Source organism: Anser brachyrhynchus (assembly GCF_964034855.1).
Source record: "Anser brachyrhynchus genome assembly, chromosome: 18".
Lineage (NCBI taxonomy): Eukaryota > Metazoa > Chordata > Aves > Anseriformes > Anatidae > Anser > Anser brachyrhynchus.
Window position 1 is genome coordinate 6672588 of NC_137711.1, and position 15619 is coordinate 6688206.

The following is a 15619-nucleotide window of genomic DNA, read 5'->3' on the forward strand; positions in this document are numbered from 1 at the left end:
GAGGGGATTCTGTGCTCATTTTGAGCCAAACTGTTAGCAATTTGAGGTACTCTGGACTGTAAAAATGGGATTTGTTAGGGTAATTGAGTGGAATGGAGGAAATGCTTTCTGCTCCTGCATGTACTCAGCCAGGGGTCTCATTAGCGATGGGTAATAGCTAGTGTAGTGCCCATCTTAATGAAAGCACTTGGTGACAACCTGAACCCTTCAGAAAATGAAAACAACCTTGTGAAAATTACAAGAGAAGCCTGCCTAACAAAAAAGCTGGGTTTTTCTACCCCTCTCCTTTGGTTGTCCGTCCTTCCCTCCCCTTCTACGCAAGCGCCCCAGGCCATGGCACACCGGTAGGTTTTGGCCACATCTTGGCTGTTCTCACATTCCTTTCCCAACTCCAGGCAAGGAGTCAGAACTGCTCCCTTCACTCTAAGCTGTATTTAATAGAGCATGCATCCTGGGGATGTGTTATCCTTCCTAGCAGCCTAGGCTGTTAAATTATCCAAGAGTTAACAAAGGTAGGAAAAAAAAAAGAAAAGGATAAAATCGTGTGTCTGTTCAAAGTTGCAGCAAAAGCAGTGATTGCTACCCCAGCCTCTGGACGTGGAGTAATAGCTGCGGCTCGGTCCAGTTCATTTTGCGAGCTGGAAGGTTTCCAGAAGTATCTATTATTCAAAGCAGTTCTGGTATTTATCACGGGGATTTGTAGTGAATGGTAATGCGTCAGCAGCACAGAATGCTTCTTTATATTCCTTTTGTCCAATTTTAATGCCAAAGATATTTTGGGGTTTGTCTAATTGTTGCAGCTCTGAGTTCATAGGCTAAATCAGATAACAAAGGCAGAAGGCGATCTTCCATCGCGTCCCTATTCAGCGTGTCAACGCGAGGGCAGCCGTGGCTGCAGCTTGGCTGCTTTGTCCGGGGCTGAGTGCTGTCCTCCGGTACATCCGCATAAATCTAAAGTCAAAGGAATTACTCCAGATTTCCACTAGTGAAACAGCCCAGTTGGGTAATTTGAGCCAAATGTAAGATATTTGTGAAATAAAAAGCGAGCTCTTCCAGCCCAAGTCCCATCAAACGCTTTCTCTGCAAGGTCCAGACACACATCAGCCGCGCACAATCAGCCTGATTGCTGCTTAAGCCCGCATTATGTTCGAAGCAATATATCAATTATGTTGTTTAAATCACATCTATTTGTTCATAAAACACACCTGGGCAGGATGAATAAAGACTGGGATGGGGCGTGGGGGGGAAGAGAAGAAAACCACTCCTTAATTTGGGTGCTGGTGGCTTCACCAAAGCCCAGTCGCTCCCAGCAGCCGCCCCCCTGCTGATATGGGGACGGATGCGGGGGCACACGGGGCCGGGGGCAGCAATGCTTGTTGATGAGCTGTGATGTTGTCTTCACCCCACACCTTCAAGCAGGGCCCCCCCAGCCCGTGTGAAGGAGAGCTGCTGCTAAATAGCTTCTTTTTTTAGGACTTCTAGATATTAATGTACTTCTGAGGGTGAAAGGCAGCTGGCATTAAAAGATGACTGATGCACTCCTCCGAGTCAGGGAAAGGGTTAGATTTATAAAAGATTTATTATAAGGATGGGGGGGAACCGCTGAAAAACGCGCTACGAGCAGCAACAGACCTCCAGGCAAGCTCGAAGCTGCACAGAGGCACTCGGGACCTGATTATTTGATTTTAAATATGCAGCAGGGGCAGGCTAGGATGGTTTGGGGGAACAGCTGGACTGCACATCACAGGAAAAAATGCAATAGCTGGAGTGAATCCGAGCTGTGATTGCAACATGCAACGGGGATTTTGCCCCTGGGAGGAGGGGACACTTGGCTCTGCCCTCGCTTTCTACTCTGAGCACTCAGCGTTTGAGTTTTTCTTCTCTCTGCAGAGCACAGAAATTTTGCAGCTGGCATGTGCAGCGACCTGTAACACAGCCTGGATCAGAGATCCGGCCAGCAAAGGTCCCCCAGCAGATCCCCGACCTCAGGTACAGCCACACAAACCCAAGCAGGCAGCAGATCACTATCTCGGTGAAGCTTCTTATTTACATTCGCACCCTGAAGAACAGATTTTGCCCTCCCTGATTTTGTACTTTTGGGGAGAAGGGAGATGAGGGGCCCAATTCGGGGCCCTCTGAGCAATGTAAATTCAGAATAAACTCTCTGAAGGCAGTGGAGCTGCACTAATATAATGGGAGTCTAGGAGATCCAAACGAAGCCTTTGCACCGCCTTTTATTTCTGTGCAGAGGCAATCAAAACCATCCAGCAAGGAGAGCTTGTTAAGCTTTGTTGCAGAAGGGCATATTTAGGATTGCTTTGATCTGAGTAACAGTTGAGTTCTTTTCTTCTTCTGGTGGTAGGGGAGTTTTGAATATTTTTTTTTCATTTAAAAAATAATGACATTTTTTCTGACTTTGTCAAAGCTCACGTAGGGGCAAAGAAACCCCCAGAACGTCAGGAGGCAATCGCAAAGGGAAGCTCCGCAACCTGGGGACTCATTTCTCTAATCTAAGCAATATTTTCCGATCCGTCTGGTTTAGCAATTTGCAGTAAGTGCACATTTCGGAGCACGGGGAAAGGCAACCGCCAGCTGAGGATGTCCCAGCTGCCGAGTGTGGAAGCATCATTGGCAGGGGCACGCTTTATTTACCCTGTTTTGTCTATTCTTTCCCTAGGCATTTGCTTCTGAGAGCTCCACGGAAAGGGCAGGGACCTTTGGTCTAACCCTGCGTGGCCAGACATCAGCACGCAGAAAGAAGACGTTTAATTTCCCCTAAAAGCAGCCACCGTCGCCATAATAAAAATTAAAAGCACGCATCTTATTCAACAGCTTGTCAGTGCTGGCTGGAGCTGCGGGGCCGGGTGGGACGGGAGGGGGACAGGAGGGACGTGTCCCATCACAAGGTGTCCAACGCAAGGGGAGCTGCTGGGGGGAAGGAAGGTACCTGTAGGATCTTTGTGCCAGGTGAGCTGGAAAAAGCAGCACACGTTGGACATAAAAACCATCCCTAGCCAGCTATAAAGAGCACGGTCTCCTGATCACTTCCAGTCGTGCTTTTTCAGAAAATAATTACCTCTCCTATTCTTAAAAATTCAATTTATTTTATGGAGGTTAAAAACCAGGTTAAGACAATCAGTAAAAATCCCAGGCTGAGGATCCATGCTGGAGATGTAATGGGATAATGGCTTGTTTTAAAGGCGATTTACGGCTGAGTGACTCCATTCTGCCAGCACAAACTCTCCTTCTTCTCCTGTTCGCTCTCTGGAGTCACCGCGGCCTTTTGCATCCCTTCACATGCTCCAAATCCCTTTTTCATTCAACAAACTCAGTGAAATATAGTAAAATCATGCCCACAAGCTACAGCTCTTATGTTCTCAGCACCGCCCCAATTACCATTTCATGGCTGTACCTAAAACCCCTCAGCTTCACCCGGCACAAACCGAGCAATCCCCCAAATGACCCACCAGACCAGCACGTCTTTAAAGCCAACAACAAGGTGAGCTGACACAATGAGAGAACCCGGAAACAACTGAAAACACCCCAAAATGCCCTTGTCCTGAGGACATCCCCATGCACGTGCTGGGGCCAGGACTGTGGGTGTCCTCCATCTGTGCTGCCCCACTCTTCCCCTCCCGCTGCTGGAGTTTCTGAAACCCCCCAGTCCCGGTGGCATTTACACGATTTTGGGCAGCAGCAGCACGTGGCAAATTACGTGCCTTGATTTGGAAGTGCGGATGCAGAGAATATGCAAAGCTGGAGATGCCTCTCTACTATCTGGCGCTCTAATCAGCTCAAAATTACAGCTGATTTTTCTTCTCCCGCTGCCATGCTTTTAGCTAACGTTTCCTAAATGGCACTTTTCAGGCCGCTGAAAAAGAGACGCTTATTGGACTAATGCCTCTTCATATTGAAATTAATGCAAAGCCTTTGAAATTACCACTGTCTCTACGGGACTAATGCCTCCGTGGGACTTGTGGGCCAAGCCCTGCCCTTGCATTGCCTGTTGATGTCAACAGAAATTGTCTGCTCCTGTGTGTGGGAGCTGAAAGCCAAACAATGGCTGGGGAGCAGGGAAATTTACTTACTGAATATAATAAAAAAAAAAAATAAGAACAGAAAAGCATACAATCTTAGAATAAAATTTTAGAATCATCTAGGTTGGAAAAGATCTTCGAGGTCACCAAGTCCAGCCACCAGCCTGGCATGCCGAGTGCAGTCACTAAACCGTGTCCCTCAGGGCCACATCCACACGTCTCTTAAATACCTGCAGGGACGGGGGCACACACTGCCATGATGGGGGCATGTACTGTCACGCTAGCCTTTGATCCGCACCTTTTCCTGGAACCTGATATCTCCATCCAGAGCTATCTGATACAGGACTGAAACACTTAACATAACGCCTGCCCTTCTTCTGGCACCATTCACAGCCTGCATTGCTCCTGGTGCTCTGCTCGTGCCCCTCAGCCTGGGCTGGTGGTGACACCCAGCTCTTGCAGTGGCCATAGTTTTGTACCCACCAGCGTGCTCTTAAGACAGGTACAGATAGCACTCGGTCGAGCAAAAAAAGCCAAAAGCAAACACTTGGCACTTCCTTACCATGTTGCCTTCATCATCGCCGTCATCGCAGTCCTGCCGGGGGTCGTCCAGGTGGAGCTGGTGTACCAGCAGGCCTGGAGAGGTTTTCCCGTTGCAGTCCTGGTGCTCGGAGGCGGAGGTGCGACTGCTGTGCATGCTGCTGGTCCGGTACAGGGAAGGCACCTGCAGGGTGTCCTGGAGGTCGAAGGAGCCTTTTGTCTCCAGCGACTCCATGCGATGAGGTAAGGACCCGTTGAAGCTGCCGGCCCGGCTGGAGCGCTCCTCGTCCGAGCTCTCCCCGTCCTCCGAGCTCTCCTTCCCCTCTCCAGAGAGCAGGGATCTGCGCTCGCCGCTCTGGCCCCGCCGCTTGAGGCTGGGCGCCCGGCCGATGCTGTTCCAGCTGGAGCGGCGGCTGGTCCAGCTGCTGCCGGCACTCCAGGGGCTGTGCGGGGAGCTGCGGGCGCTGGGCTGCAGGAGGGACGGGGACAGCATCAGCACCATGCCACCCACCTGTGTCGGGCTGTCCCCACACGGCTCGGGCACACGAAACAGCCCCGTGAGCCCGGCGGGTGCCCGTGGAGCGTCCACAGGGTGCTCAGGTCCCTACCGGGGACTTGAGCTCGTAGGCGGCGGGGTCCACGGAGACGCCGCTGGCCCGGCGCGACTCGTAGCCCTGCGCGGCCTCGCCGAACACGGCGCTCTTGGGCATGGGCATCGGCGTGGCGGCGGTGTGGATGATGAGCGGCGGGGTGAGGCTCTTCTTCAGCTCCGGGTGGTCGCTCAGGGCCATCACTGGAAGACACAAGTGGTGTTTAGGTGCCCCCCTGATCCTGGGGCATGCTCACAGCCTCCTCTCGGGCAGGCGGAGCAGCTGCATGGGAGGTGTTTCTCCTCCAAGTGTCGGGAGGATGGGGGCCAAAAAGCCATCTGGAGAGCCGAGAGCCTCCCTCCAACACGGCAGGGAAAGAGCGGGGTGTAAGTTAGGAATGGCACTGATGAGAAAGGGGAGCAAATCTGTTATCTGCTGCCCCTCAACCCTTCAGTTGAGCCCTGCCAGCTCCTCCCCTGGAGACCCGTGCCCACGCTGGGCTCCCTCTCTCCTCTCCAACCTCCTCCTTCCTCGCTCCCCCTGGGGGGCTCCTCCACTTGTGCCCCTGCAGGGATGCTCCAAACACCCAGACCTCGTGCCCGGCAATGAGAACATGTGCCTGAATGCCATCGCATCTCCCTTTGCAGCTTGCCCTCCAACCCCACAGCACAAGCCTGCTGCGGGCCGGGATGAACGCGTCCTCCCCAGGAGGGCTCTCCCCATCCAGGACACATGGTTTTCGCAGCACAGCGGGGTTTCTGCAGCAGGGACGGGTGTCCCGGGGCTGCTACTCACAGGCTGGGTTTGACAAGTTCTTCTTCAGTCCAGCCTCCTCTTCCAGGCTGCGGGGGAAGAGATCGCCCTCCGAGTCGGACTTGGAAGCGTCACCCTGGAGCAAAGCAGAGCGCTTCAGCAGGGAGGATGGAGGGCTGCACCACACGGACACCCCTCCGACAAATGGATTCCCACTGCCAACAACACACCTACGGATCCACCGCATTTTGTACCACGATGCAACACCACCTTTCACAAAATGAGGCATGCACATATTTATACCACAGACTAATTAACCTCCTACCAGGAAGACAGACTGCCTCTGATTCCAAACGCAGTCCCAGAAAAGGATCAGGGGAAAAAAATAAAAAAAAATAAAAATAAAAAAACACCTCCAGAAAGCATTGCTTATTTTTGTTCTGCTGGAATCATACACTGGGTGGATATGAGGGAAGGAATCTGACAAGCAACTCTGGGACAAAAATTGACCCTACTCATCTCTCTCAGTTTCTGTAGCATAGCTTAAAGCTCCCTGTGCATGGGCATTCAGGTGGCTCTTTCTAGCAATGCTTCGACAAAACAAGTGAAGATTCAGAAGGGACACGAGGGACCCTGACTGTCCCACGCAGCTGATGGAAGAGGCTCCAAGAGGTACCTGATAACAGCTGCCCCTGGGTGGCCACGCACCCTCCAGCTGCAACACAGCAGAAGCAGAAGTTTGGGGGATTTACACAAATTCCACTGCCTCCTTTCAAATCCTGAGAGCTGCCGAGGACACGGGCCCGTCCTCAGGAGGGGAGGGACGAGGTTTACCATTTCTCGCAGCGTGGTGCCTGGGCTCTTGCTCAGTCTCGTGGCTCGGACCCACTTAGGGACCTCCCTGCACGGTTCTGTCCATTGGCACTGCAGAAAGGTGCTTAGGGTGTGGTATAGTCAGGACCCACCCGGCAGGAAAAGGTGCTTGCCAGAATGATGCCCATCCAACAGAGAGGGATTTGGGGCTGAAAACGCTCAGACATCCTGGCAAAGGGCACCAGACCCCGGCGTGAGGCACATCAGGAGGGAGGAGGGCAGGGAAGGGAGGCAGGGTGCCGGGATGAGAAGCCAAGCAGACCCTCACTTCAGCTGGGGGAAACCAGGAGCCCCAGAAACCCCACCCCAAGGCCAAGCTGCACCCCGGGAGCCCCTGTGGAGGTTTGGTGCTCGGGTTCCTGGTGAGAGAAAGGCAGAGGGGCTCCAGCCTGGAGGAAAGCACAGCAGCATGGGGCCGGAGGGGGAATGGCCTCCGACACCAGGTCCAGTGCTGTGCACCTCTTGGTTAGGGCAGACTCTGGAGGGGTAAGCTCTGCTGCTCCCCAGATGGTTTGCTAAACAGTTAGGGTGTTTTTTTTTGCTTTGTTTTCTTTTTGTTTCTTTTCCAGGCAGGCTGGACACTCTCAGACACAGTCTTAAAGCAAAAGAGAGTGTGATGCGAAGAGCTGGCTCTTCTCTTCCCCTCCTGAGCACTCAGGACTTCTGTGCTATTCAGGGAAGCCCGCCCTGCAGGAAGCAGGAAAGGTCAGGAATGCACCTTGCGAGAGAGGGCCATGAAGCCAGGCTGGCCCGAACCTCCCTGGATTCGGGGCTGTCTGCCTCCAGCGAGCGCGGGCTCCAGCTGGCTGCAGGGACGCTCCCGCCGCCGGCTCCGCAGCTCCGGGGGCCTGCCAGGAATTACTCACTTCTCCCTAATGGGTTATTAAAGACGAATAAATAATGGGAAAAAAATCCAACGTAATTCATATTCCTGGAGTGCTCTTCGACAGCCCGGAGGAAAGTTTTAGGGTGCACAACGAGATGTGCGCCGAGGGGGGGAAGCGGAGCCACAGGGGACTTCCCCCAGCACCAAACCCCACAGCGGGGGCGCAGAAGCGTCCCCTGCGAACCAGCAAGCGCCAGCCCCAGCACGCTGCGGCAAGCACCGCGCCCGGGGCTGCTGCCCATTACCTGTTCTTGCACTCCCAGTTTGCCTTTCTGGATAGAAAAGGGGTTAGGAGAGAAGAGGGAGTTACAAGCCTTTCGGGAAAACAAGGGTACGTCGAGAAGGACCCCGCGGCACCGCGGCTAAGGCAGCGTGTACCCGCGGTGACAGAGCGCATTTGGGTATGATGGAAAAGGGCTTTTGTTCTGAAGTTAAAGCCAGATGTCTTAGAGAGGGCAGAAAGGGAAGGGGGTGGTGAAGAGAAAGATGAGGTCGGCAGACGAGCCAGGCTCGGGGCACGCGGCACTTGGGAGACGTGCGGCTTGCTGTGGCCCTTTGCCACCCGCTCATCCTGACCTGCTCCATGTGTGGGGGAGTCTCGCCGGGACCCCACATCACAGCCGACCTTCCCTGGACACCCCAGAGCATCTTCCAGGGGTGCCTGCCTCTGTCCCACCTCATCCTGCAGAGCGTGGGGCTCCTGCACCCACAGCCGTGCACTCAGGGGACGGATTCCAGGTCCCTTGGGTGCCAGGAGCTGCTCCCAGCATCACCACCCACACCTCCACGGCTGTGACCGGGCTGCGAGCACACTTCGGAGCAAGCTGCTGCAAGCCCCATGGGAGAGCCTACCCCATTTTAGGGCTGCACAAAGGGGTCGGCGAGAGCTGGGGCTGGAGCCCCATCAGCCACCCCAAAGCACCCACCTTCGTTCCTGCGGCTCCCCCAGAGAAGGACAGGACTCAAAACCAAGGCTGACTTGACAATGAGGACGACAAAAAGAAAGGAACGACACCAGCCCGACAACCCCCAAAAGCACGACAGCTACTACGATGGGAAGGGTGACCAGGCGCCACGAGGGACACAACCACGGGGGGCACGGGTGGGCTCATGCGCGGGCGTACGTACCGCCGCCGGGTCGACAGGCAGCTGAATACAGCTCAGCTGCCCGCTCGCGTCTTCTCGCTTGGAGATCTCCTGAAGGAGAAACGGGGGCAGGGAGCGGGGGGGGAAGGAAGGGGAAGGGGGGGTTCAATTTTCACACTTTCAACAGCAGAACGGAGTGGGGAGTCAAAAAAAATCAATCAATCAATCGGGATAAAAACGAGGAGAGGCGGGGAAGGAGAAAGGCAGCGTGCGGCCACGATGGAGAGCCAGCTCCGCGGGGAGAGGGTGGAAGACCTCAGGTGGAGCACAGCCCTCCAAAGAGGCCAGCCTTACCTTTAAATTAAGTGTTTCAAACAGAGAGCTTGATTCAGCTCCTAAGTGATAATTGTGCTAATGAAACACCAGCTAATTATTGAAAACACGATTTTTTTTTCCTTTTTGCAGCTGCATAATGGGATCTCTATTTATTATGCTGTCATTAAGCAGCAGTGGAGGCTTTTAATGAATGTTTGATTAACACAATATCAGCCCTCTTACAGCCAGGTAAAATACCTCCAGCACCTCTTCACAGTGCCAGAAATCAGTATTTCCTGGCCCACTCGGAGATATTTGCACCATTCTGCTTGCCGTCGGCCCCAGCAGCACTTGGGGAAGCAGGCACGGCCCTGGGCGCGTGGTGTGGGGCACCAGGAGGCACAGGGTACCCCCTCCTTAACTGCTCCTCTACATGGCAATGCCATTTTGCCCTGCTCCAGGCCGGGATGAAGAGTTTAAGACTGATCAATTTGGGGGTCTGGGTGGGAGAACAGTGTCTTGCAAGCCACGCGACGGACACTTAATTTAAAGTCTGTGGTTGTAAGAAAGAGACAGGTGTGGACTAGCCATCGAAAGAACACACGGAGACACTTTTCTTTCACAAGGACAATCCCGACAAAGCTGATAGGAATGCAAAAGGATGCAACAAAAACACCATCCAAAAATCTCTACAAAGGGAAAATGAAGAAGTTGTCGTCTTCTTCAGAAGTCAAAGCCCTGTTTCCTGCTGCTACACCCGGAGCGCAGGCAGCATCTTTCCTGGCAGGGGCCAGTGGGCATGCTGGGGGTGGCCCCGGGGGGGGCACAAGGCAGGGGGAGAGCCAGAGCCAGGAGTGAGGGAGGACAAGGGAACACGAGAGTGGGAGGATCGCCAATGGGAAGAACACGCTTTGGAGATAATATTGTCAGGAAGTCCCTCGGGAGAGGAGCTTTATGTCTGACAAAGAGGAGTCATTGTTTGCTTCGAAGAGAGAAATCCCAAGGGCAGGGACCTGAGAGTTCAGGCAGCGATTTCAAATTAGCAGCTCCATCAAACGGAGTCCCCTGCTCACCTTCCCCGCACGAACGCCAGACCCAAGTTAAATCAGAGAGCACGCGTCCAAAAATAACCGCGTTGCATAAAGTCCTGCGTGTGCCTCTTGCACGAGAGAAGCAGGTTATCAAAAAAAAAAAAAAAGGAGAGAAAAGAAAGGGAAAGAAACTCAACCCTGCAAAATATATTGCTCCATATTCAAAGTTTGGAACAGGTCCTTTTTGTTTCCCAACTGCTTATATACATCTGCTGCCTAGCAACTGGGGCTGCAAAGCCATGCACTAAAATTAACGAGGTGCTCGCAGATTGAGGGAAGGCAGTCAAGGACCGGGAAGATAAAGGCAGCAGCCCTGGGATTGAGTTTCAGCCCAGACAGCTGAAGGAGAATGGAAAAACACCTAACTCAGGAGAAGGGCTGAGTGCAACCACTGGAGAGAGATGCAGGGGTTTGTTTACAGCGAGTGATGATCTCTCTATTAATTTTGCTTCGGAGAGGAGCCTTTGTGCGCTTGCTAGCAAAAACCAGAATGAGATGTGTTGGAGGAGCAAAGCTGAATAAACACAAAGCTGTGAGGCTGGAGCTGGCGGGCAAGGGTCCGTCTGCTGCGGCAGTGCTGGCTCCCACCGCGGTGACCTCAGGCTCCTGGCCTCGGCATGTGCTCGCTCCCCGTCTGCTGCGGAGAGCTCGGCTTCGGCCGAGGTTTGTCTTTATCACGTTTCCATTTACTGGGGGAGCGCTGAGAGCTCAGGATAACAAGGACGTGGAAGGAAGGTGATTACTAAAACGCCATCCTAAAGGCTGAGACATCAAACAGCACTGTAAGCAGAGTCGCAGATTACACAAATCGGGTGCGAGCCCATCGAAATTGCCATGGTTGGGCAGAATTAGTCCCGAAAGGCAGAGAGGGGTCTGGGCTTCGGAGGCTGCGCTGGGTCCTGGTCCCAGCGACCTGTGCTCGCCTCTTGGTAGCAGCGTGAGGAAGACATAACCTTAAGGACATGGCTGGAGGAATAAAATCGCAGAGCATTAAGGCAGGGCATGACCTTACAGCGAGCCGTGCCGCGGGACCAGCTGGCCGCAAAGCAAGCGTGAGAAATTGCTGCCCAGCACCACGGGCGTGCGGGGTGTGCGGGTGGGAGCGTGCTGCGGGCGAGCTCGGGGTGCTCGTAGCGTGGGGCCAGGCTGCAGAGCTGGCGCTGGCCAAGGGTGTCACCGCCCTTGAGGACTTGGGGGGCAGAAAAGGGGACGCTACACTGCAAGGCTGAGCCCTGGCCAGCGAGACGTGGGGGCTGAGGGGGCTCCTCCACTTGGGTGACCTTTGGAGAATCAATTTGCTAGCCTGAGCAAAGGGTGGGTTTCAAAGCCGTCACCACTCTGCAAGCAGACAAGGAGATTTTACCTCTTCTCACTCGGGCAAGGGAACATCGAGCTATTGAGGAGAACCTGGCAGTGACCTTCCCTTCGGCTGAATGGCAGGGGGGGAGTTACAGAGAGCAACAGCTACAGCAATAACAATTAAACAGGAAAGCACCAACACAGAGAGAGACGATACAGAAAAAGAGAAAAAAAATCTTCTAGCTATCTTCTCCTGGTATGACCCCATTAACGTAACTCTAAACTGCACTGCAAAAAAAAATTAATAATAATAAAAATAAATACGGTTCTGTGCATAGCCCTTCATAAGCTGGTAGGATAGGATGATAAGCAACAAACCTTAAATAATATTCAGTCACCCCAGCACGCTTAATAAAAAGCAAAGATAACGCGTAGAAGCACAGCCCGTACAAGCAGATCCCAGTGGATGGTTTTAGGGTATATATCCCTCCCTAAACCCCAGGTAGGATGCAAAATCTCCTTGCTCCCACCGACCATCTCAGCAGTTGGACAACCCCTGCAGGGCAGTGGGCATGGCAGGTCCCCACGCTGGGGACTGGCCGACATGCTCGCTCGTTCCCAGCTGAACAGTTTGGGGGAAAAATGTGCAGCTCAAAGCCACCACCCCCCCTGCCCTTCACGGAAGCCCACAGCTGCCTCGTGGAGGTTCCCAGCTGGCAGGGATGAAGACCCAGTCAAGTTAAACTGGGGAGAGCACTGCAGTGCTGGGGATGAGAGGAGCTCCATCAGCGCAGACCATCAAATAGGCAATCAGACTAATCTCCCGGCAGCCTGCGTAAGTTTTCAGGAGGGGTTTTAATCTAGCTCACAAGCACGGCAAGAAGCATTTCAGAGACACTGTCATAGCAGTTATCCCATCCGCAGTGCCTGACTCACCGCTGAATTCTCCCTCCTGCATTAACGCTAACAATGCCTTTCATTTAAGCCCTTCACTTAAAGGGCTTGCTGTATTAAATTGCACCCTAACTAAGGAAAAAGAAGGGAAAAAAAGAAAAGACCTTATATTTTCCCCACTTCTTTTCATGTGCCACTGCTGTAGATGTATTGCTGCCCATTTCAGAAATCAGAATTCCTGGGTCTGGTCTGGAGGCCCTGAAAACTTTAAAAGACAGCAAAGGCACGAGCGTGAGGACATTACCTCTGTCTGGAAACCCTCCACCAGGATGGCCACCAGCAGGTTAAAGAGAACATAATTCCCAAACGTCATGAGAGCAATGAAGTAGAGAGCAGCCCAGGAGGAGGTAGATGCCATGCCGTTGTAGAGGACCTTGTTCCAGTCTTCCTGGGTCAAAATCTGCAGAGAAAACGTATCAGGAAAATGGAGGCACCAGAGAACAGCGCGCTGGGTGTCCGCTGACACAGACAGGCACCCCACTTCTGGGCTGCCACCCACAGCTATAACCACAGTCGTTATTTCAGCACAGCTCAGTGCTTCTTCAGCAAGAGGGCTCACGCTTCTGCTTGCCCAGAAGACAAGTCCTCCGGAGGACAGACGTGCCCCAAGCCATCTCCTGAGCTGGAGGAGCTACCGTCCCCCACGCTCCTTGGCTCCCCCCCGCACCAAGGGGCATGTCCGTGCAACTCCTGCCCTGGGGTTTCTCCTCTTTAGCCTTCTGATTTATTTGCTCATATGGCCTGAAACCCCCTCTGTCCCCTCCCTCGTGGTGTAAGGTCCTCTCCCTCCCGTGGCAAGGAGTTTCGCTAAGCTCTGTCAGATGCCATGGAAAGCACCCCCGGCCCCCGCAGCCCCAAAACGCACACGAGCTGGGTGCTTTCTGGTTTGTACCTGGAAAACGGTGACGATGGCCCAGAGCAGGGAGTCGAAGTTCTTCCTGTCGGGCAGCGTGTCGCCGTCTCGCTCGGAGGCGAACTTGCAGCCGAAGAGGTGCATCCCCAGGATGCTGCAAGGCAGAGCGCACGGGCTGAACGGGGGCCGGCGGTGAGGAGCAGCCACACGGCAGGGCTGACTGTGCCTCCTGACTTCAGCCAGGCAACATTTTATTGATTTTTTTTTTTTTTTTTAAGATGAATCATTCATTCACTGAAAAACATACCTCAAGATCACGCAAACGGACTGTGAATTTGGGTCAGACCTGTCACACGGTTTCAGCCAAAAAGCATGCCTGATACTTCTTTTTCTTCTCCTTTGTTGTTTTTTTTTTTTGTAAGTCAAAACATTCTGTTTCAACATTTTCTAAACAAAATGTTTTGACTTTCTGTTTTGCAATGACACATTTTCAGCAAAACAGGCTTAAATTGAATTAGGAAGACAAAAAGGGTTCCTGTGAAATGCCTCAATGAAACCTATCAAGGGACCCACAACATCTTTCCTGATTTTGACAAGAAAACAGAATACCTTTCATTTCAGACTGATGCTAAAAGAATGATTTGTTTTCCCCTGCTCTCGGCCGGTAACCTGAATAATCAAATTATTCACAGCTCTGCTCAGCACCACGGCGGCAAACGGTGTTTCGAGCAAAGTGTCTCACTGGGGAAAGGAACATTGCTCCATGAAAGGACAGGCTTTTGTCAGCCCTCGGGTTGCAGGAGAAGCAGCTGCTACAAGGGCCAGGCTCTTTGTGAAATCTAGACCAAAACCCAAAAATTCCGGGTCACACCAAGCTTTTTTTCTAACATCCCCACTGCAGATCCTCACTTCTGCACAGAGGCCAGGCCAGAGCACAAGCACCAGCACAGCTGGCTGTGTTTTAGGAACGCTGCCCTTCTCCTTGGCAGTATTTTTAGCACCTGGCTTTCTGCTCATCTGTAAGTAACAGGACTGCTGTCTTGGGGGGATGTCAAGGAATCCTCCAGCCCAAAGATTTTCCTTGCAAATCGTCTTGCAAAGACAGACGTCTCAATTGGCCAGAGTTAAGAGGAATCAGCCAGCAAGCCGCTGCCAGCACTGGACTGAAATGGGGCCGCTCGCTCAGACAAGCCCTGGTAGGGACCCCTGAGCACCCAGAGCAACCACAGGACCAGGGATCCACGTCTCTCACCCAACACCCACCTAAATATGAAGATGAAGAGCATCAGCAACATGCAGAAGGTGGCCACGTTGTCCATGGTCTTCATGAGGACGACGAGCTGGCGCTGGAGGGCGGGCATGAAGCGGACCAGCTTCAGCACTCGCATGAGCCGAAAGGTCCGCAGGACAGAGAGGCCCCCGCCCTGCTGGCCCACGATCTCCCACACGCTGAGAGGGGAAAAAGAGGCCAATGTGGGATGAGAAGGCAATGCCCAACGCAAAGGCACAGAGGAGAGGAAGCAAAGGAGAGGGAGAAACTCAGAGGGAAGAAGGATAGGAAGCGGGAAGCTGGCCCCGGGCAGAGAGGAGCTGCCAATGCCTCCTGCAGGCTGGACGCCGTCCAGGCTCGCAAGGAGCAGAGCCCCACCAGAGTGTCAAAATCACGCCTGCAAATCAGCGGCTGCAGCTGCAGGTGCAATTACAGCCTTTGCTCGTGCCAAAAGCCAGACAGCTACTTAATTGGGCACTGGTTGTGCCACTTGGATGCTAGACTTCCCAGGACATCAGGACGGATAGCTTTCTGTGCAGGCTTCTCTCTAAAATGGCCATAAAATAACCCCAAGACGTATATTAGTAATTGTATCTTAGTGCAGTAATTTACAGAATTGACATAGGAAGGTATTTATGCCCACTCTTCATTATTTTCTGTTTTAATGAACCAGTCAAACGAGGGGAAACACACATAAAGCAAGCTCTCGTTGTGTACCTAATCACCACGATGATCCCATCAAAGATGTTGTATGGATTCTTAATGTAGCCGAAGGGACCGTAAACGAGGACTTTCAGCAGCATCTCCAGGGCAAAGAGGCTCGTGAAGACGATGTTGCTGATCTCCAGGGCATTGGTAAGCTCCTCCGGCTAGGGAAGGAAGGGGAGGAAAGGGACAAGATCAGCAGCTCCGACCGCTCTGTTTGTTAGGCACATGCACTTACACCTGAAATACATCAGCCCACGGAAGGGGTAGGGACACTGGTGGAAACAGTATAAGGAGGACGTGGCAACAGCTCGCTGAAAGCCCAGGAGAGAGAAAAAAAATGCCATTCAAGTATTTAAGTTTTATA

The 15619-nt window shown here is 52.9% G+C and overlaps 1 protein-coding gene across 1 annotated transcript in view; it reads right to left on the reverse strand.

Annotated features, from left to right (window-relative positions):
- Positions 1-15619, reverse strand: part of CACNA1G (calcium voltage-gated channel subunit alpha1 G) — a 133366-nt gene that overhangs the window by 52934 nt on the left and 64813 nt on the right. The window contains 8 exon segments of the mRNA XM_080560363.1: positions 4600-5046; positions 5186-5370; positions 5963-6056; positions 8808-8876; positions 12669-12824; positions 13317-13431; positions 14541-14726; positions 15265-15416. Of these exon segments, the coding sequence (XP_080416489.1) occupies positions 4600-5046; positions 5186-5370; positions 5963-6056; positions 8808-8876; positions 12669-12824; positions 13317-13431; positions 14541-14726; positions 15265-15416 (1404 nt within the window).